This window comes from Scyliorhinus torazame, chromosome 3 (genome assembly GCF_047496885.1).
Source record: "Scyliorhinus torazame isolate Kashiwa2021f chromosome 3, sScyTor2.1, whole genome shotgun sequence".
NCBI lineage: Eukaryota > Metazoa > Chordata > Chondrichthyes > Carcharhiniformes > Scyliorhinidae > Scyliorhinus > Scyliorhinus torazame.
Window position 1 is genome coordinate 111,256,260 of NC_092709.1, and position 21,976 is coordinate 111,278,235.

The window sequence follows — 21,976 nt, forward strand, 5'->3', positions numbered from 1 at the left end:
CAGCGCAGTACAGGCCCTTCGGCCCATGATGTTGCACCAAAACAACAGCCATCTAACCTACACTATGCCATTCTCATCCATATGTTTATCCAATAAACCTTTAAATGCCCTCAATGTTGGCGAGTTCACCACTGTAGCAGGCAGGGCATTCCACGGCCTCACTACTCTTTGCGTAAAGAACTACCTCTGACCTCTGTCCTATATCCATTACCCCTCAGTTTAAAGCTATGTCCCCTCGTGCCAGCCATTTCCATCCGCGGGAGAAGGCTCTCACTGTCCACCCTATCTAACCCCCTGATCATTTTGTATGCCTCTATTAAGTCTCCTCTTAACCTTCTTCTCTCCAACGAAAACAACCTCAAGTCCATCAGCCTTTCCTCATAAGATTTTCCCTCCATACCAGGCAACATCCTGGTAAATCTCCTCTGCACCCGCTCCAAAGCCTCCACGTCCTTCCTATAATGCGGTGACCAGAACTGTATGCAATACTCCAAATGCGGCCGTACCAGAGTTCTGCACAGCTGCAACATGACCTCCTGACTCCGGAACTCAATCCCTCTACCAACAAAGGCCAACACTCCATAGGCCTTCTTCACAACCCTATCAACCTGGGTGGCAACTTTCAGGGATCTATGTACATGGACACCTAGACCCCTCTGCTCATCCACACTTCCAAGAACTTTACCATTAGCCAAATATTCCGCATTCCTGTTATTCCTTCCAAAGTGAATCACCTCACACTTCTCTACATTAAACTCCATTTGCCACCTCTCAGCCCAGCTCTGCAGCTTATCTATATCCCTCTGTAACCTGCTACATCCTTCCACACTATCGACAACACCACCGACTTTAGTATCGTCTGCAAATTTACTCACCCACCCTTCTGCGCCTTCCTCTAGGTCATTGATAAAAATGACAAACAGCAACGGCCCCAGAACAGATCCTTGTGGTACTCCACTTGTGACTGAACTCCATTCTGAACATTTCCCATCAACCACCACCCTGTCTTCTTTCAGCTAGCCAATTTCTGATCCATATCTCTAAATCACCCTCAATCCCCAGCCTCCGTATTTTCTGCAATAGCCTACCGTGAGGAACCTTATCAAACGCTTTGCTGAAATCCATATACACCACATCAACTGCTCTACCCTCGTCTACCTGTTCAGTCACCTTCTCAAAGAACTCGATAAGGTTTGTGAGGCATGACCTACCCTTCACAAAGCCATGCTGACTATCCCTGATCATATTATTCCTATCTAGATGATTATAAATCTTGTCTCTTATAATCCCCTCCAAGACTTTACCCACTACAGACGTGAGGCTCACCGGTCTATAGTTGCCGGGGTTGTCTCTGCTCCCCTTTTTGAACAAAGGGACCACATTTGCTATCCTCCAGTCCTCTGGCACTATTCCTGTAGCCAATGATGACATAAAAATCAAAGCCAAAGGTCCAGCAATCTCTTCCCTGGCCTCCCAGAGAATCCTAGGATAAATCCCATCAGGACCCGGGGACTTATCTATTTTCAGCCTTTCCAGAATTGCCAACACCTCTTCCCTACGTACCTCAATGCCATCTATTCTATTAGCCTGGGTCTCAGCATTCTCCTCCACAATATTATCTTTTTCCTGAGTGAATACTGATGAAAAATATTCATTTAGTATCTCGCCTATCTCTTCAGACTCCACACACAACTTCCCATCCCTGTCCTTGACTGGTCCTACTCTTTCCCTAGTCACTCGCTTATTCCTGACATACCTATAGAAAGCTTTTGGGTTTTCCTTGAACCTACCTGCCAAATACTTCTCATGTCCCCTCCTTGCTCGTCTTAGCTCTCTCTTTAGATCCTTCCTCGCTACCTTGTAACTATCCATCGCCCCAACTGAAACTTCACACCTCATCTTCACATAGGCCTCCTTCTTCCTCTTAACAAGAGATTCCGCTTCTTTGGTAAACCACGGTTCCCTCGCTCGACGCCTTCCTCCCTGCCTGACCGGTACATACTTATCAAGAACACGCAGTAGCTGATCCTTGAACAAGCTCCACTTATCCAGTGTGCCCAACACTTGCAGCCTACTTCTCCACCTTATCCCCCCCGCCCCCCCCCCCCAAGTCACGTCTAATGGCATCATAATTGCCCTTCCCCCAGCTATAACTCTTGCCCTGCGGTGTATACTTATCCCTTTCCATCATTAACGTAAACGTCACCGAATTGTGGTCACTGTCCCCAAAGTGCTCTCCTACCTCCAAATCCAACACCTGGCCTGGTTCATTACCCAAAACCAAATTCAACGTGGCCTCGCCTCTTGTTGACCTGTCAACATATTGTGTCAGGAAACCCTCCTGCACACACTGTACAAAAAACGACCCATCTAATGTACTCGAACTATATCTTTTCCAGTCAATATTTGGAAAGTTAAAGTCTCCCATAATAACTACCCTGTTACTTTCGCTCTTATCCAGGATCATCCTCGCCATCCTTTCCTCTACATCCCTAGAACTATTTGGAGGCCTATAGAAGACTCCCAACAGGGTGACCTCTCCTTTCATGTTTCTAACCTCAGCCCATACTACCTCGGAAGATGAGTCCCCATCTAGCATCCTCTCCGCCACCGTAATACTGCTCTTGACTAGCAGCGCCACACCTCCCCCTCTTTTGCCTCCTTCTCTGAGCTTACTAAAACACCTAAACCCCGGAACCTGCAACATCCATTCCTGTCCCTGCTCTACCCATGTCTCCGAAATGGCCACAACATCGAAGTCCCAGGTACCAACCCATGCTGCCAGTTCCCCTACCTTATTTTGTATACTCCTGGCATTGAAGTAGACACACTTCAAACCACCTACCTGAACACTGGCCCCCTCCTGCGACGTCAAATCTGTGCTCCTGACCTCTATACCCTCATTCTCCCTTACCCTAAAACTACAATCTTGGAAATAAGCTGCTATCACCAAAAGTGACCATCCAAAACCAAATTGATTTATTCATGTTTTCTATTGAAGGAAACCTGCTGTCCACACCCAGTCTGAAGTATGTACTGCCCTCAGTTGTGACAAATTCGATAGAATTGAAGCAGTTCAACAAGAAGGACCACAACCGTCTGCTCATGGCAAATAGGGATAGACAATAAACACCAGCTTGACAAGCATCATCCACATCCAGAGAGTGAATTTAGAGTACATGGTATTACTTTGTAGGCAGGTAGTCCAAAAGCTTGCTTGGGTTTCCCACCTTTCCAAGTGTACACATACCAAACCACAGACAAAACTTTAGCAGCGCAATTTAATGAAACAAAGCAAGATTTTGGCTTGGAGTAGAAAAGAACACAGTGGGTCTAAGAATGGACTGTTGTTTTTTACTCATAGAGTGGGTCAACTCATGTAACCTATATGTTGATGCAATTATTTAATTCTAATTCAGATGGCAATAAAAGCATAAGGTAGATGGGAAATACAAGTAAATATTCAAATCTCAGACTAGAGTTGTTTTACTAACAAACGGTTCATGTTTCTTAACTTGAACATCATTAGATGTTTCATTTTGCATATTGATAGAAACCCATTGCAAGGGGAGAATAAGCATGCTTAACCAGTCCTCTTTCCATTGATCTCATTTGGGTAAAGAGCTCCAATACACTCTCTAAGCGAAATGACCAGGCAACTACATTGCTTACTTCCAGCCCATCATCAGATCCACTCTTGGCTGGTCATAGGTTGCACATCATTTTTCCTCTCTCCCACTTTGTATAAATCTGCCATCCATGTACAGCAAAGCTGGAGCTGGGATTTTGGTACAATGGGAGATTGAGCCAGTGGCGTCCTCACCTTGCCATATGTCCAATTTCACAACACTTACCAACTTGAGCATTTTTGGCATGGTGCAACTTTGACTCCAGATTTCTTATCCTGATCGGTTGAGTAAACAGTGAAACAAAGGAGCTAACAAACAATCAGCAGAGTAAATGATCAGGAGGTATTTTCAATTTAAAAAGAACCCCAAACATTAAATTGATTTTTGTTGCATGAATTAAATAAATCAGGGGTTTGTATGGATGGCAGTGATGGGAATGTGCCACAAGTGTGGCACGTAGGCAGTTGTGGAGGCATTGTGATCACATCTGCAGTGACTGTCTGCATCGCCAGGATCTCAACTCATGGGACACCCATAGGGTTCCAAAGTTATATTTCCTTCGAGGTTACAGGGTTAAGGAGTCTCCTCATAGTGAGGAAAGAACCTGTAGGGGAAGCAGAGTTGGGGGTGGAGGAACCTTGACCCATTCTGCATAAAAATGAGTGCCTTATGCACCTCTAGAGATGAGGCTCTGCTGGGAGTTTGAAGAATTTGGGTCTAACCTCAAATGCAAAAGCCATGATTTTAATTTCTAGATTGTTCATCGACCTTGCACTTAATTTTCCAGGTGCCTCGCCTTTGGTTGTGAAGCCATCATGACAATGACATTTCATATGACCATGAGCAGACTGTGTCACTTTGTACCATCTTTTACATCAGGGTTTTCAAACCCATGGTCGCGACCCACTGGTGGATCGTGGATGGGTGTCGGGAAGGTTGGTGAACGATCGGTCGTGTCTCTCCCGATCGCTGGAAAAGCGCCCAACAGCCGTTTTTAGATTGAGAATGCCAGCAGCCATGTGAGCCACTTAACCAGTGTTCTCATATGACTGGATGAGCAGCATTGTTCTTTCAGAAGCAGAACTCTACCCTGTAGAGAAAAAAACCAAACTGCCTGATGCTTTCTCCTCTATTATTCCATTATTCCAGGCCATGTCCCAGCAAACAAACATCAAGTTATTGCTTCACAGGCCGTCACTGACATCATTGTTTCTTCCCATATCAACAGTTCTTCTCCTGTTTCTTCCAACTCAGATTGTGATTCTTCCAGAGTCCCATTCTCACAGTTTGTCTGCCACATTTGTTCTACATCACTTCTCACACCAGTGCTACTAATAGGTCTTCCTTTTCTCTTAACCAAGGATTCCCCTCGAAGATTTTCAGTATCCTTGACCTTATCCACTCCATTTCCCACATCTCTACATATACCCTTCCCCTCCCAGAACCATGACATAGGTGTACTTGTCCTCATTTTCCACCCCATGGTTGCTGAAGGTAGTTTTAGGTCACTTCAATAGTTGTGACTCTCCTAAAAAGAATATTGAGATAATCACAACGCAACTTTCTTGGGATATGGGTATCACTGACAAGGTCAGCATGTATTGCTCACCCCTAGTAAGAGAATGCAGGAGTGAGATGTCTTCTTGAAGGAGTTTGATACAACTGAGATTACAGTTATAGATTACGGAGATCGGGTCACTGACCTACTTGGGCTCCCAGCTAAGCAATGTCTTGATTTTAAAATTATCATGCTTATTTTCAAATCCCTTCGTGGCCTTGCTCATCATCTGTGTAATCTCGTCCAGCCCCACAATCATCAGATATTTGCACTTCTCTAATTCTGTTTTTTAATCTATTCCCAATTATAACTGCTCCATCCTTGGTAGCTGGATATTTCAGTTATCTATGCACCAAGCCGTAAAATTCCCTCACTATACCTCTTCAAATATCTCTTCTCTTTTAAGACATTCCTTAAAATATGCATCTTTAACCAAGCTTTTCGTCATCTGATCTAATATCTCCTTACGTGGCTCAGTGTCATATTTCATCTTATAATGCTCTTGTGAAGTTCCTTGGGCGGTTCATTGCGTTAGAGACACTATCCATGTAGAAGTTGTTGGTGTTGTAGGCCAGGCCAACAGATTTCCTTCTCTGAAGGACACTAAGACACCAGTTGGGTTTTAATAGCAATTGAACCTCTTCATGATCGCCATGATTGATGCTTTTTGTTTCTAGATTTTTAAAACTGAACTCAATTTCTCAGATTGGGTTGGTGTGATTTGAACTTCACGTCTCAGCATTATTTATAAACCTCTGAATTATTAGTCCAGTCATATAATCCATATAATATAACAACAGTAACATGGCTCATTGTAGCTATAAACATATAACAAAAGATTTTGTTGAGCATTACTTATGTTGTACCACAAATGCAATCATTTCCATAAATAAAACACAATATTAAAAGTCACAGGAGGCTGGTTGAGTCTTTTGAATTGAACAGATTAAGATGTATGAAAATCATATGGGTGTGGGCTTTACAGCAACTCATTGATGGAATCTATTAAATTACACAATCGCACCTCACCAGCTCACTCCTGCTGAAGGTTTACCCCCACCCCCCACCCAATATTGACAATGCTGATCCAATATTGCAAGGAATGCATAAATTTGGCAATGATATTTGAGTTTCGAAGAGTAGAGGTGTCCAAACTGACGTCCCAAACCCCGGAAACACCTTTCTAATGTTCGTTAGTCCTTTCTGAATTGATGTTGGAGAGCAAGTCCTCGGGCGCTGCAAAATGGCATCCTTTTCAGAGAAGTCCCCACAGTGCAGAAGAAGGCCATTCAGTCCATCGGGTCTGCACCGTCCCTCTGAAAAAGCACACCGCCGAGACTCAATGCTCCACCCTATCCCCATAACCCTAACCCAAGGGCAATTTAGCATAGCCAATCCACTTAACCTGCACATCCTTGGACTGTGGGAGGAAGCCGGAGCACCCGGAGGAAGCTCACGCAAACGCAGGAAGAATGTACAGTCACCCAAGGTCAGACTCGAACCAGGGTCTCTGGCACTGAGGCAGCAGTTCTAACCACTGTGCCACCCCTTTCATACCGATTCAGTGCAGCCTTACAAGAATCCTAAATCAGACATCTGTATTCCATCTTCTGCCTGCCTTTTGGTGCTTAAATGTGTTGTGCTGGGAGAATAAGTCCCAGAGCTGCAAACGGATTAAGGCTGTCAATAGGTGTATCAGCAGCCTTTCCTCCCCATCCTGATCTCCAGAATCAGAAGCCTCCCCAGCAGGAAGGCTGCACTACAACTGCCGGCTCACCACGGAGCTCAGAAACTGGGTGAACAGCTTCCAATCCGCACTGTGTCTCCACAAATGATGACAAGATTCTGCACATACCAAGTGCGCATGTGCAGACAGGCATCAGCAGCCGCTTTGTACCCAGTCATTTTGCATGGCCACCTTGTGTTGGCAGGAGAAACAGTGATTTATAGCCCTGAAAGCTGGACAAGCGTTTCTGCCAAAGTAGCACGCCCACCTCTTATGAGTAGTAATGCTAACAAGTGCATTGTCAAGAGGAGCCCTCCCCTTAGTGCTTGGAACTCCTCTGTGCTGGCCAGGGAGGACTCTGTAAAGATCTCCACCATCTTTATGCAGCCAGCTGCCTAGGATGGGACTGCCTTTGATGTCACAGGCACTGCGATTACATGTGCAGGAAACATGCCCTCTGTCAGCAAACACAGCCAAAATAAAAACAAACCAACAAAGAAAAGATAAAAAGCAGGGGGGGATTGCAGAGACTATGTTAAGCTCAATGTTGAGTCCAGCGAGCAGTAAAGTGCCCAATATAAAGATGAGGTATCTTTCCTCGAGCTGGTGTTGAAATTTATTGGAACACTGCAGCAGGCCAAGGAAAGAGTGGACGCAAGGTGTTGAATTGAAACTGCGGGTAATCAGAAGCTTCGGGTTTAACCTTACAGGCTGACAGAGGGATTCCACAAAACCGTCTGCATTTGGTCTCCCCAGTGTAGAGGAGATTGATTGCGAGCATGGATTATAATAAGCTAAATTGAAAGTAGTATAAGTAAATTGCTTTGTCACCTGCAAGGAATATTTGGGGCCTTGGACGGTGAGAAGGTAAAAAGGCAATGTTGTATCTTCTCCCCTTGCAGGGTTAAGTCCATGGAAAAGAGAGAGGGCTTTGCGGAGGTTGAAGAATGGGCTAGGTAAACAGAAAAAATGATCCCTTCACAATGCTGAAAGGGAGGAAAAGACATGGTTGATGGTGGCAGCATTATGCTGGAGGTAGATAGCAAAGGATGATGTGTTAAATATACATTAACATAACCATGTCCATTGCAGTTCCAAGATCACCTGGTGACAAACAAAGCAAGAACTTGACAAAAAAAACTTTTCTTATCAAGTTGCACCTAGAAAAACTGTGATACAGTGTTCTAAGATATTGAGTGGCCAATTGCTATTCAAACATAGTAGAGACCAGATCCCTAGAATTCAAACATCTTTAACCAAAATGTCTGTAGTGGTGAGCAGCTTCGTGAACTGCTGCAGTGTCTGTGGTATAGGTACATCCACAGTGCTGTCAGCGAGTTCAAGGACTTTGATTCAGCAACAGAGATATAGCTCCAAGTCAGGATGGTGTATCGCGTGATGGGGAACTTGTAGTTGATGGCATCCACATGCATCTGCTGCCCTTGTCCTTCTCGATGTGGAGATGCCGGCGTTGGACTGGGATGAGCACAGTAAGAAGTCTTACAACACCAGGTTAAAGTCCAACAGGTTTGTTTCGATGTCACTAGCTTTCGGAGCGCTGCTCCTTCCTCAGGTGAATGAAGAGGTATGGAACATACCTCTTCATTCAGGAACAGCACTCACCAAGCACTCCACCTGTGGCAGCTGGAGTCTTATACAGGGTGGAGGGAGGAAGAGTGTCTTGGTACCTTCACATCCATCCCAAATTCCTCCTCAACAGTAAAATATTCAAATCCTGTCAGTCCAGGTTGGAAGTGAGAGAGAGTGAGCAAGAACTCAGAAACTGGGTGTGAGCTGGATACACACACCCCCTCCCCCTCCTTTTCCAGAAGTCTGTCCATAAAGCAGGCTGGTTGAAGAGAAAAGCTTAGGCTGAAAGACAGCCCGCTTCCAAATACCACATTAGGCTCATTTAAATATACCATCACCAGATTCGTCGGGGGTCCGTGGTTCATCGGCCATGCCTGAGAGATGTCTCCAGAGCGGCGTTTAGTACTGGTCCACACAAACGTAGATCAGTCATAATGGCACTGCGGCGGTCTCCCATACCATTGGAGACCCAGGGTGGTTGGAGACAAGGTAGGGTAACCCTCTGGCCCTCTCACTGGCACCTGAGCACTGCCACCCATGTACCGTAACAGTGCCACTCCAGCACCACCAGGTTGCCACTGTCAGACTGGCAGGGGTTGTGCCATGGCATCAGGCTGGCAGTTCCTGGGTTTCAGGTTGCCCAGGCCAGGGGTAAGGTTCAGAGGTGCCTTACCCGCCCAGAGGTGGGGTGAGGGGGGGTTTGAGGACCCAGAAGAGGCAGGTTGGATGAAGTGGGGGGTGGGGATGTCCGGACACCATGGTGAGGGAAGGGGTAGTCAAAAAATCAGGCTGCCTTTAAAAATGGCGCATTGACACGCGAGTAGTCTCCTGCACTGGTGGTGACATGTGAAGGGCAGTCGCACATGAGGTGGCTACTTCCAGAGAAATTTTATTTAAGCCCTTTTTGGCCGATTTTTGGAGGAGATTTGGGCTAGAATTTGGTTAGATCGATGGGTTAACATTCCCACATCAAAGGGATATCCAATAAATACAAGGCTAGGTAGCAGTAAAATAAAGATACATTATCGAACTCTGAAGCCTCGAGAGCTCGGTCTGTGAGGAAAATGACGGAGGCCATCTCGGGTTTTCCAACCTGTGATGATCCTTCCCCCTCCACCATCTGTCCAACTGCTGCTGGCCACAGGTCTCCTCCAGTTCCTTGGCCAGGTCTTTCACCTTCTTCTGCCGGGTCTGATGACCAGCAGACATGCCACTCCCGAGGGTGGGGGGGGGGAACTTCTCTTCCACACCTTCAGCTAGACTTTCCCGTCAAAATTCTCCCGTTTTCAAGTAAAAAGAGCTCAATTCTGCGCCTTCGAGCCAGAGCTGCCCTGTGAGAGACCACACACTCCATGACCACCACCGGAAGCCCCATGTTAGAATATTTAAGTGAGCCTTTAGGCTCATTTAAATATGTCTACGCTGGATTCTCCCCGTGCCTGGGACATAACGGCTCCGCCTGGGAGGCCTCGGCAAGGCGCTGTTTAGCACTGGTTTCCACAAACCAGGCGTAATGGCACCGGGGGGACGGACAGGCCATTAGAGACCCCCCCCCCCCCCGGGTGGTCAGGCTCTGGGAGGGGTGGTACCCTGGCATTCCTGCTGGTGCTGGACAGTTTGGCAGTGCCCAGGTGGCAGGTCACCCATGCCTGGGATTGCGTCAAGTTAATCGGCCCCCCTCTTCAGCCCTGAGCCAGTGGTAATTATTTCATTGGATGCTGAAAGCTGTTTGACAGGGTGGAGTGAGGGTATCTGTTTAAGATCCTGGAAAGATTTGGTTTTGGACCTAAATTTACATCTTGGATCCAGCTACAATAAACGACCCCCAACACGAGCATTCATACGAATATCTTTAGCTTGAAATATTTCCATCTGAAGAGAGGCACGAGTGTCTATTGTCCACACGATTATTTGCCTTGGTAATTGAGCCTGTGGCCATAGCATTGAGGTCATCAATGGGTGGGTGGGTGGGTGGGGGTGGGGGGGGGGGGTGTAACCATCGTGTATATGTGCTGGGGTGATTTTTTGTTTGTGAGGGATCCTTTCTCCAGTGTAGAGGGGATAATAGATCTGTTTAGTTTTGTCTCCTTCTCAGGATATAAATTGAACCTGGGCAATAATTAATGCTTTCCAGTGAATCTCCCAGGGAGGGGAGTCGTTCTGGGGAGGTTGCCTTTTTGCCTTGCCAGGTCCAGCTTCTATTATCTGGAAATCCGGTGGCCCATGATTGGGCCCACTTCAAAAACTAAATTTTGTGGGTCTGGTAAATGGCGTCAAGTCGGACTTGAAGAAGTGAGATAATCTCCTTCTGTCCCTAAGTGCAACAACTCTTGTTGGAGATGACCATTGCCTGAAACTTGTGCAGTACGTGAATATTACTTGCCACGTATCAGCCTACTCTTGAATGTTGTTGAGATCTTGCTGCATTCTGACATGGACTGCTTCAGTATGAGTTGTGAATGGTGCTGAACATTGCCATCAGCTAACATGCCCACTTCTGACCTGATGATGGAGGGAAGGTCCTTTATGAAGCAGGAAGATGTTTGGGCCTAGGACACAACCCTGCCGAACTCTTGCACATGACCTGGGGCTGAGATGATTAACCTCCCAACAACCACAACCATCTTCTCCTTTAAGCTAGGTATGACTCCAACCAGTGGAGAGTTACAAATTGATATTTCTCAGCATTGACACAGGAATTTCAAAAATGGTAGTTCCTAATAGAATCTTTTGACAAAGTAAACCACAAGATAGTCAAAAGAGCTAGATTTCTGGCCACATGGATTTGTTGCTTCTCACCAACATGGCAATTAGGGCAAACTGTTTTGGAAGTGTACATTTTATTAAACCTTTGAAAACCTATTTCAAGTGGCAGTGCAAATCTGCAGACAGAGCCCAATTGGTGGACAAAGCATGGTAGGAAACAAGAAAACTAACTATGGTAACACTAGAGATGTATTTAAAAAAATTTTAAACAACTTTTTCTCCATCTCCCTTTTCTCAGCAATGTTTCCTTTTTTTGCCCACTAGGCTTGACACCTTATAATCGTCAGGTCAGGTTCCAGACTATCAATGATTGTTTGGTAACCATTCCCTTGAAGATACCAGTTGCTATCCAAGTGCGATCTTCCATTTCTTTTCCACCTCCTCATGCCCTTTTTCCTGGAAAGATAGCAAAGTCATTCAACTTCCCAATAATGACTTAGGTGGGGAGTGAATCAGAGCTCAAAGTTACATCATTCCCTGCTCCTTTATTACAATGACAGCCTTTGTGACTATGTTCTACAACATGGCTAAACAAATCTGTTCAAAATCAAAACTAAACAAGTTATTCCTCACCACAAAATTCAAGTGATACATTTAAAACCAACATAAGAATTGAGAGGAGTACCTGACAGTTTAAACAGCAGCTCTGATGCCACCTTACAAGACATATCCTGGCTGAACAGTTCTGAGGCAGCAGTAACTTCAGACATCTTCTTTGATTTCTCAGGAGGCTCCTGCATTGCTGGGGACTCAAATAGGTAGCCAGATTGAGGTGATAGAACAGGATCAGGCGCTGATCTCTCTTTAGGCTCATCCTTAGCTTTAAATTTTGAAGTTAAAGTTCCCCTTTGGTTTCCAGCTGTTAATACAAAAGGGTAAAATACATGAGTACAGCTCTATAAGCTATGGATTTATAGGCACAGTGCATTTCTTAACCAATGGCTATTCTACAGATAGTTAATCTAGTGCACGGTTCTCTTCATTGTATAGGGCCTGATTTGGTAATTCCATTCCAATAAAAAATGCACACTCAAGGTGGTGACTCATTCTAGTGTACAGTTCCAAGAGCAGTAGAAGCTCTTTAGTGCTTCACCAAAGCAGATCTGTTCATGTGTGAATAGAGCAAGGATGATTATACTTGTCACGAGGAATTCATTTTGGGAGTGCGCCTCCCATAACTTATTTTTCCATTGAACAAATGAATGGAAATCCATGTGGAATGAAGAACTGAATTCCTTGCATGGAAGAATCTCCCCGTCATTGAGCACGGAGAACATAAGAAACAGCCTTGGAATGAATGAGCAGGAAACATGGCCAGCTGATTGGAAACCTGTTCTTAACCACTTCAGAGGTTACTATAAATTTCCCAGGCGTAGAAACTCCAACTTATTTTTCCATCTTGTGTTTGGAAATACTGAGACAATTACTATACACTCACTAAAATGGTTAACTCAACACAGACTATATTTCAAATTTGGGACCCCTCTGGTCTGTATGGTTTGGTATTCCAAATATGCATTAAAACATTGTGCCATTTGTGGAGGTAGGATGCCAATTTATGATGATTACTGAGCCTATTCATGCAGTAACAATATTTACAGGACAATTAAGATTTTTTAAATTTTCAGACATTTTACAGTTCCGATTTTTAAATTTGTACAATTTGTAACATTTTTTTCAATAAAAATGAATCCCATTCTCCTATTCCAAAGCATTTTCCCCATTGATCCTCACACTATCTACTACAGGGAAAAGTTAAGCAAATGACTTGACATTTTGAACAAGTGAAAAAGTGAACCTTCCTTCAGATTATTTTAAATTAAACTCCGAATATAGGACCAGAGGAATACATTTAAATTAGTGCCAACTAATTTAAAACAAATATTCGGAACATATCAGGCAACTCAGAAGAAGCTAAACATTAAGGACATTCAGAAAAGGGTGGGCGCTAAAATTGTGCATTAAGTCACTGGAGAAGGAGCTTTTTCAGGCCCGATTGCTTTTTCCCATTCTCTATTTAGAATTCTCTCTCACGTACAATTTTCCCTTCTTATGAGGCAGTGACCAACTGAGATCGTCTTTGGCTGCATATTTCTCCCCTGCTCTACTGGCTTGGGCCTGATGAGAATTGTGCAGCATACCTTGTTCTAAGGTCTTCCAGTGCAGAGCAGCATATCGGGGCAAGTGAAACCATGCCCCAATTTTATGGCACTAAACTTACCTGGTTATGGAAGGGGTTCAGGAGTGTGGTCAGAGTTGGTTGAGGGGGCAGGGAGGCGTTAAGTGGAGTCACGGCATCAGTACCATAGTTACCCAGAAGCTTGAAGTGGATTTAATCCTTCTAATCTTTCCTGGGTAACTATTCTGCCAAGAGAGTCAGAACCATCCAAAGTCTTCAATTTAAATCAGAGTAATGGATGATTCCCAGTGTGGTGTAATTGCCCAACTGGGAGTTTACATTTGCCAAGCAATCCGCGTGCAGTCCTTGCGTGGAGAAGACCTGGCAGGAGGGGGGGAATTTTCTGTGGTACCTCTCAGGTGAAAACCCCCAGAGAACGGAGGTGCTGGGTCATAACCCAATCTATCCAGATTTTCACAGGATGGAGCCTTCCATGAGACAGCTGCTCATTGCAAAGCAGCATCAATTGCCTCCTCTCTAACCAACCTCTCAGCCTAATAAAGAATGAATTACGTTTGCTGTTTGTGTTACATGGTATGATGGTTAGCACTGCTGCCTCACAGTGCCAGGGGCCTGGGTTCAATTTCGACCTCGGGTCACTGTTTGTGTGGTGTTTGCAGGTTCTCCCAGTGTCTGCGTGGGTTTCCTCCGGGTGGTCCGGTTTCCTCCCACTGTCCAAAGATGTGCAGGTTAGGTGGATTGGCCAATTTAAATTGTCCCTTAATGTCCAGAGTTACAGGGATAAAGGTTGGAGAAGTGGACCGAAGTAGGATATTCTACAGATATAGAACATAGAACGATACAGCGCAGTACAGCCATCTAACCTACACTATGCCATTATTCATCCATATGCTTATCCAATAAACTTTTAAATGCCCTCAATGTTGGCGCGTTCACTACTGTTGCAGGTAGGGCATTCCACGGCCTCACCACTCTTTGCGTAAAGAACCTACCTCTGACCTATATCTATTACCCCTCAGTTTAAAGCTATGTCCCCTCGTGCCAGCCATTTCCATCCGCGGGAGAAGGCTCTCACTGTCCACCCTATCTAACCCCCTGATCATTTTGTATGCCTCTATTAAGTCTCCTCTTAACCTTCTTCTCTCCAACGAAAACAACCTCAAGTCCATCAGCCTTTCCTCATAAGATTTTCCCTCCATACCAGGCAACATCCTGGTAAATCTCCTCTGCACCCGCTCCAAAGCCTCCACGTCCTTCCTATAATGCGGTGACCAGAACTGTACGCAATACTCCAAATGCGGCCGTACCAGAGTTTTGTACAGCTGCAACATGACCTCCTGACTCCGGAACTCAATCCCTCTACCAATAAAGGCCAACACTCCATAGGCCTTCTTCACAGCCCTATCAACCTGGGTGGCAACTTTCAGGGATCTATGTACATGGACACCTAGATCCCTCTGCTCATCCACACTTCCAAGAACTTTACCATTAGCCAAATATTCCGCATTCCTGTTATTCCTTCCAAAGTGAATCACCTCACACTTCTCTACATTAAACTCCATTTGCCACCTCTCAGCCCAGCTCTGCAGCTTATCTATGTCCCTCTGTAACCTGCTACATCCTTCCACACTGTCGACAACACCACCGACTTTAGTGTCGTCTGCAAATTTACTCACCCACCCTTCTGCGCCTTCCTCTAGGTCATTGATAAAAATGACAAACAGCAACGGCCCCAGAACAGATCCTTGTGGTACGCCACTTGTAACTGAACTCCATTCTGAACATTTCCCATCAACCACCACCCTCTGTCTTCGTTCAACTAGCCAATTTCTGATCCACATCTCTAAATCACCCTCAATCCTCAGCCTCCGATTTTCTGCAATAGCCTACCGTGGGGAACCTTATCAAACGCTTTGCTGAAATCCATATACACCACATCAACTGCTCTACCCTAGTCTACCTGTTCAGTCACCTTCTCAAAGAACTCGATATGGGTGGGTGCGGACTCAATGGGCCAAATGGCCTCCTTCTGCACTGTCGGTATTCTATGATTCTATGTTTACCTTATGCCTAGGGGCTTGGTGTACCATTATAAAGATATAACATCTATACAAGGCTAAAATCTGTAGATTTTCTACCATCTGCCAACTTACATTATTCATTTACCACCAGAAATATGCTCTCCCCTTGTCCTCATCCCCTGCAACCTTACCATAGAATTCATACAGTACAGGAGATGACCATTCAGCCCATCGAGTTTGCACCAACCCAACAAAGAACATCCTACCTAGGGCTCTGCCTCATCGTCACAACCCCACTTAACTTGAACATCTTTGGACTGTGGGAGGAAACCAGGGCATCCGGAGGAAACCCACGCAGACAGGGGGAGAAACAGATAGTCACCCAAGATCGAATCGAACCTGGGTCCCTGGGCTGTGAGGCAGCAAAATGAAGGTTCCACTACATTTGGATTCACTGCACCTTTCCAGTCCTTGTTTTTCCAAAAATTTACCAGCTACATTTGAGCTGTAATTATTCAAAAAACATTTTATGTAAGTCCAAAATATCTAAAGTTGCTATCAATCTAATTTTTCCCCCTCATCCCACAAATTCTATATAGCATCAGACATACTTTGATACAAACTCTCGAACCACCATGTCATATGTTGCTTGGTTTTGCACCATCACAAATGTATCAGCGGTGCCATCTATTGACATAGCAAATTTTATTGTAAAATTAGAAGACAGAACAGAAATTAGAACCTGTAGATTGGTCCCACCGCATATACAACACTTCTACCAATCCCATTCATCATTAATCATACTGTTAGACAAAATATAGGTTGTTCTTTGGGATAAGCACTGTAACAAAGAAAATCATACTAAATACCTCAGAACATTTCATGGCAACTCCAAGAAGGTATAGAGCGTTATTACAGAAATAAGATTTGAGCTCCGATTGACAGATTCAGTATAAACATTTTACAGTGCCAAAAAAATCCCATAAAACAAAAACACAAATCTGGGATAATGGTAAGTTCTTCCCAAAAGACTTAAGCTTTCAGAGAAAGGTTTGCTAAAATTTCATAAACAGACAGGGCAGCACGGTAGCCTTGTGGATAGCACAATTGCTTCACAGCTCCAGGGTCCCAGGTTCGATTCCGGCTTGGGTCACTGTCTGTGCGGAGTCTGCACATCCTCCCCGTGTGTGCGTGGGTTTCCTCCGGGTGCTCCGGTTTCCTCCCACAGTCCAAAGATGTGCAGGTTAGGTGGATTGGCCATGATAAATTGCCCTTAGTGTTGGGTGGGGTTACTGGGTTATGGGGATAAGGTGGCGGTGATGACCTTGGGTAGGGTGCTCTTTCCTAAGAGCCTGTGCAGACTCGATGGGCCGAATGGCCTCCTTCTGCATTGTAAATTCTATGATACTATGATACTGACACAGTCCTGGCAGAGTGAGGGAATTAGGAGACATTTGTCATTTTAAACAGCCAAGATCTTGTGGAATGGTGGAGCAGGCTCGAGGGGCCGAATGGCTTACAGCTCCTAATTCATATGTTCGTAGCAAGTTTGCAGCAAAACATATTGGGCCTTTTTTTGCAGACCCATTGCAGCAGGTTCCTGCTCAACATGGACTCACTTAATACGATTTCACTTTAACATTGTCAATGTATCAATTTAATGCTGCCAGTTTCACTTGAATGTCATTTGCCACATTTGTGTCTCGTATGTTCACATGACTTTTCCAGCAGTGCTTCCACCCTCACCATCAGTCCCTCTTCCTTCCACTCCCACCTACGTCAACCCCATAGCTTTTGTTACCTTAGTCCTCAGGGTCCATTCTTCAGTGGCTCCTAACTTCTGCCTCTGCTTCTTAGCTGCCTCTGAATCTATCTAGCAGCAGAAGTCTATTGCAGTGTTAATGTAAGCCTACTTGTGACAATAAAGATTATTAATTATTAATTAAGTTGGTCATTGCAGTTAGTCAGGACTTCAGCTGCTTTCGGCATTAACCAACTTCTAGATGGAGCCTGGTCAACCCAAAAGTACTCCACAGAGGCAAGTACTGTAATTTATTCAAAAGTAATGTGTGTTGTATATTGTATTATTTTATATTTAGAGACGCATTTTATTTTCAAAGTTAGTTAATCAAGAAATGGACAGTGTTGCACATGTATGGTACAGTTTTTCAACTTGTACATTGTTTTTAGGGCAAGAAACGTATGAAGGAAACAAATTCTGGTTTTAACATTGATTCCTATTAAAACCAATGATTCACCAAGAGTCGAGATTTCAGGAACACAACCAAGAGTGCAGACTCACTATGGAAAACGCTGAAATGTTCCTGCTACTGAGGTCCACAATCAGTCCGCTACTTCCAGAGAGCCCATTAATGCTTGAATCTGGAACTCAAGGTTTGCCTGAATGGGCTTTGCCCTCATCCCTGGATTACACCTCACCACTAAGCCTCCCTACTCACCTCTCCAACGGATCAGTGCTTCAGCCAGGAGTGCAAGCTCCTGTTTCAGCCTATGAAAAGGGTAGGCAAGTACTTTTTAAATGCATTCAGCGCCTACACACCTCCACACAACTGGTGGACCTGAAGATCTGGGCCTATTCTATCTATAATACTATAAAGTTGGAGAAAAAAATGGAGTACTTCAATAGGAACAGGAGTAGAAATCAGGAATGGGATGGGAAGGAGGAACATCAGAAAATTACAATCACTATGGAAGTGGTACTGAGGAAATTGCTGGGGCTGCGGGCTGGAAATGTGAATTTTCAGGCAACAGGAGTGTATCAAAGCCACGCGTGCCACAGCATGTGTGATATTGGTCCATGCTCCATATTATGTGGATGTGCAATTGGAGATGGACCGAGCCTAGCACACCCCATGGAGGTTAGACACATCACTCCTAGCAGATAAAGGGCTTTGCGAAAGGGTGGCTTCGGCCACGGAGAACAACTTGGTTCAAACCAAAGTGGAAGGTCTCGTCTTCAACGTTCTGGGAATTGTTGAAGGCGGTGGTCAGTGGGGAAGTAATCTTATATAAGGCCCTCAAAAGGTTGGCAGGGAGGAAAGGCACAGGTTGGTGCACTGAATCTTGGAGGTAGATTGGCAGTACTCCATGTCCCCTATGGCAGAATTGTTGGATGAAGACTTCCGGTGGCGGCGATGTGCTGGGCGGACGCACATCAGGTCGCTCTCTTCCCAAACGAACCCAACAGAGGCAATTTATCAGGAATTTTGGCTTAAAAAGCCCACCAAAATCTATCCAAAGACAAAAGACGCAAGAAAGGAACATGCCTGGCAATAACGAACAGAGGGGACAGCGAGATATTAGGAGCAGCAGCAGTGGAAAGGGCAACAACAGCGGGCGTGCAGACAGGCGGCCACACAAGGCAATGCGGAGGTTCAGGTGAACCTGGAGGGGGAAAAGCCGGTGACCCCCCTACCCCCCGCAAATGGAGAAGCATGCTGAAAAAGGAGCTAAACGCCATGAAGGAGGCGATCAGGACGGAGCTCCACACGATGATGAAGGAGGTGATGTCGGAAGCGAAAACACAATGCAGTACATCGTAGAAGGCCTGGGAAGGAAGGTGCAGGCACAGGAAAAAAACAATCCTGGAGTTGGAGAAAGCTGCTTCGGAGCAGAGCGACAGGATCGTAGCTCTGGAAACCAAAGGTTGGTGACGGCCCAGGGGAGCCTAAGAGGGAAAGTGGAGGACCAGGAAAACAGGTCCAGGGGCAGAATGTCAGAATAGTGGGTCTGCCAGAGGGGATAGAGGGTAGAAACCCAAAGGGCTATATCGCCCAAATGCTGGGGTCGTTTCGACCCAGGCCCAAAGCCGGGGGCAGCACAGGGCGATCATCGCGAAGTTGCACCGGTTCCAGGACCAAGAAAAAAACCTTAAGGTGGGCCCGGCAGACAAAATCATGCTCGTGGGTAGGACATAAGATAAGGGTGTACCAGAACATTGGGGCGGACCTGGCTAAAAAGAGGGCCGAGTTCAGTACAGCAAAATCAGCGCTCTATAAAAGTGGGGTACAGTTCCGGTGGCAGCCATGGAGTGAGTGGTCGCCTATTTGGTATCTCCCTCTTGTGGTGGAACTTCGAGACCTTCCCCCCCCCCCCCCCCGACTTATGAGGGATTTGATCGGCAAAATAGGATATTGGTGAGGTAGAGGAGGAGGATTCCCCACCAGTGTATGGATTCGTGGACCAATAGTGGGCTGAAAAGGAGAGATCGTCGGTCAAAGAAGGGAGTAGAGTCTGCAGCACAGAAAAATAAGGCGGAAGCTCAGGAACTGGGATTGCCGGTCCAGTGGTCAACGGAGCAGCTGATGCAATTCCTCCAGGACAGCTTGCCAAGCAAAGACAAGAGTACCTGGACCTGATTAAGACGGGGATTGACCGGGTGGAGCAAAGATTGGAAGTCCAGGGTCAGGCAATCCAGAAGGTGCAAGAGGCGGTTGCTGAGTACGATGAACCAGCTAGCTGCGATGGTGGCGGAGTTGGGGATGATGAAAAGGCTGCAAGAGAAGGTGGAGGATCTGGAGAACAGGTCGTGCAGGCAGAACCCGAGGATCGTTGGCCTCCCAGAGAGCAGCGAGGAATCGGACGCAGGGGCATATGTGGCTCGTATGTTCGAGAAGCTGCTGGGGGAAGTTACGTTTGCTTGGCCCTTGGAGGTGGACAGGGTGCACAGAACGCTTATGAGGGAGCCGCTGAAGAATGATCCACCGTCGGCGATGGTGGTACGAATGCACTGGTTCCTGGACAAGGAACAAATCTTGAAGTGTGCCAGGCAGACGAGGAGCTGCAAATGGGAAGATAACAAGCTGCGTATTTACCAGGACTTGGGTGCGGAACTGGCCAAAAGAAGAGCGAGTTTCAATGAAGTTAAATCGGCCCTCTTTAAGAAGGGGTGAAGCTCGGCATGCTGTACCCAGCTTGTTTGTGGGTCACTTACGAGGGGCAAGAACTCTATTTTGGATCTTCGGATGAGGCGATGAACTTTGTTAAGGACAGCAGTCCGGAAGGTGATGGAGGACACTGAACTTGGGGGCGAGTAATTCTGTACTTATGCTGCTAAATTTATTTTTTCTTTAGATTCTGTGTGTATTTGTACGAATCTTTGGACCGTTGCTCAGTTTTGTATGCGGGTGAACTTTGTTCTTAATGGGGGATAGTGGGTGGAATTTTCTTCTGTGTTTGTTGGGGATTGTGATGTTTTGCATATGCATGTTCGAGTGGGGGGGAAATCAGTGGTAGGATGCTTGGCACCATGGGCAGGGGCTACCAGGCTAGCTGGGCGGGCTAGCTCACGGAAGCACAGTAAGGTGCGAGCAGGTGAGTGGGGATTGCTATTTTGTTATTGGGGAGAGGGGGGGGGGGGGGGGGGGAATTGTTCTGCTTACAGGGGAGGGACTGGCGCTTGGAGACAAATTGGAGGTTGATGACGGTGGGCACCAGAGGGTGGGTCTGAGGAGGCGCGGGACGCGGGTTGGAGGCTGGCCTAAGAAGGGTGATGGCTGATCGGCCGGGGGCCCCGACCAGACTGATCACATTGGGGGGGATGGAACGTGAGAGGGCTGAATGGTCAGTCAAAAGGGTGACAAATTCCAAATTTCTTTACCCGTCAGTCTGGCCTCAATAAAAGTCGAGATGGATTTGCAGGTACAGCATTAGTTATTTTATTTGACTTGCAAGTCTTTCTCAATTCACAGCAAGTACAAAGCACATCTTGCTTCGTACACCTCTGGAATCAAGTGAGTCTGTAGGACAAAGAGATCTCTACTATTAACACAAATGGCATCAAGTTTCACATACACGATTCCCATAGGTCATCCTATACCCCTCCTGACCTAGCCATACACTCTAATTGGCTCACTTCCAATCCCTTCCTCTGGCCCCTATTACCCAGCATCCTTTCACACCTCTTCCTTGCTTTGCCATGCGGTCTGAAATCCTTTGTCTGTGAACTCACCAGGATGAGACTGGCCTATCTCTACATTACAGTAACTAATATCTCTAAAGTAACTATTTTATATCACATTCGTCAAGGGCACACGTGTTCACACATTTGAAGAGTTTGAAGGCGGACATGGTAATGCCTGAGGAGACACACCTGAGGGTAGTGGATCAGACTAGGCTGAGGAAGGGGTGGGTTGGGCAGATATTTCATTCGGGGCTAGACTCTCAAACTAGGGAGGTAGCGATCTTGATCAATAAGCAGGTGCCGTTTGAGGTGGGGAGTATAGTGGTGGACTCAGGGGATAGATACATTAAGGTGATTGGGAAGCTAGAGGGGATGCTGGTGTTATTAGTGAGTATTTATGCACCAAACTAGGACAACGCGAAGTTTATGAGGTGGGTGCTGGGGAAGATCCCGGACTTGAACTCACACAGGTTGATGATGGGGGGTGGGGGGTGGACTTTAATACAATCATCAATCCAAGTTTGGATCTGTCGTGTTCAAGGACATGGAGGATGCCAGCCGTGACAAAGGAACTAAAAGGGTTTATGGAGCAGATGGGAGGAGTCGACTCGGAGGTTCAAATG

The 21,976-nt window shown here is 45.9% G+C and overlaps 1 protein-coding gene across 6 annotated transcripts in view; it reads right to left on the reverse strand.

Annotated features, from left to right (window-relative positions):
- The window catches only part of znf827 (zinc finger protein 827), a 244,379-nt gene that overhangs the window by 121,712 nt on the left and 100,691 nt on the right, over positions 1-21,976 (reverse strand). For all 6 annotated transcript variants that reach the window (XR_011940162.1, XM_072496124.1, XM_072496125.1 and 3 more), the window contains exon 5: positions 11,895-12,128. Coding sequence is in view for 5 of the 6 variants with exons in the window: in XM_072496124.1 (XP_072352225.1) it covers positions 11,895-12,128 (234 nt within the window). In the remaining variant the exon portion in view is untranslated. The remainder of the gene's footprint in view (positions 1-11,894; positions 12,129-21,976) is intronic.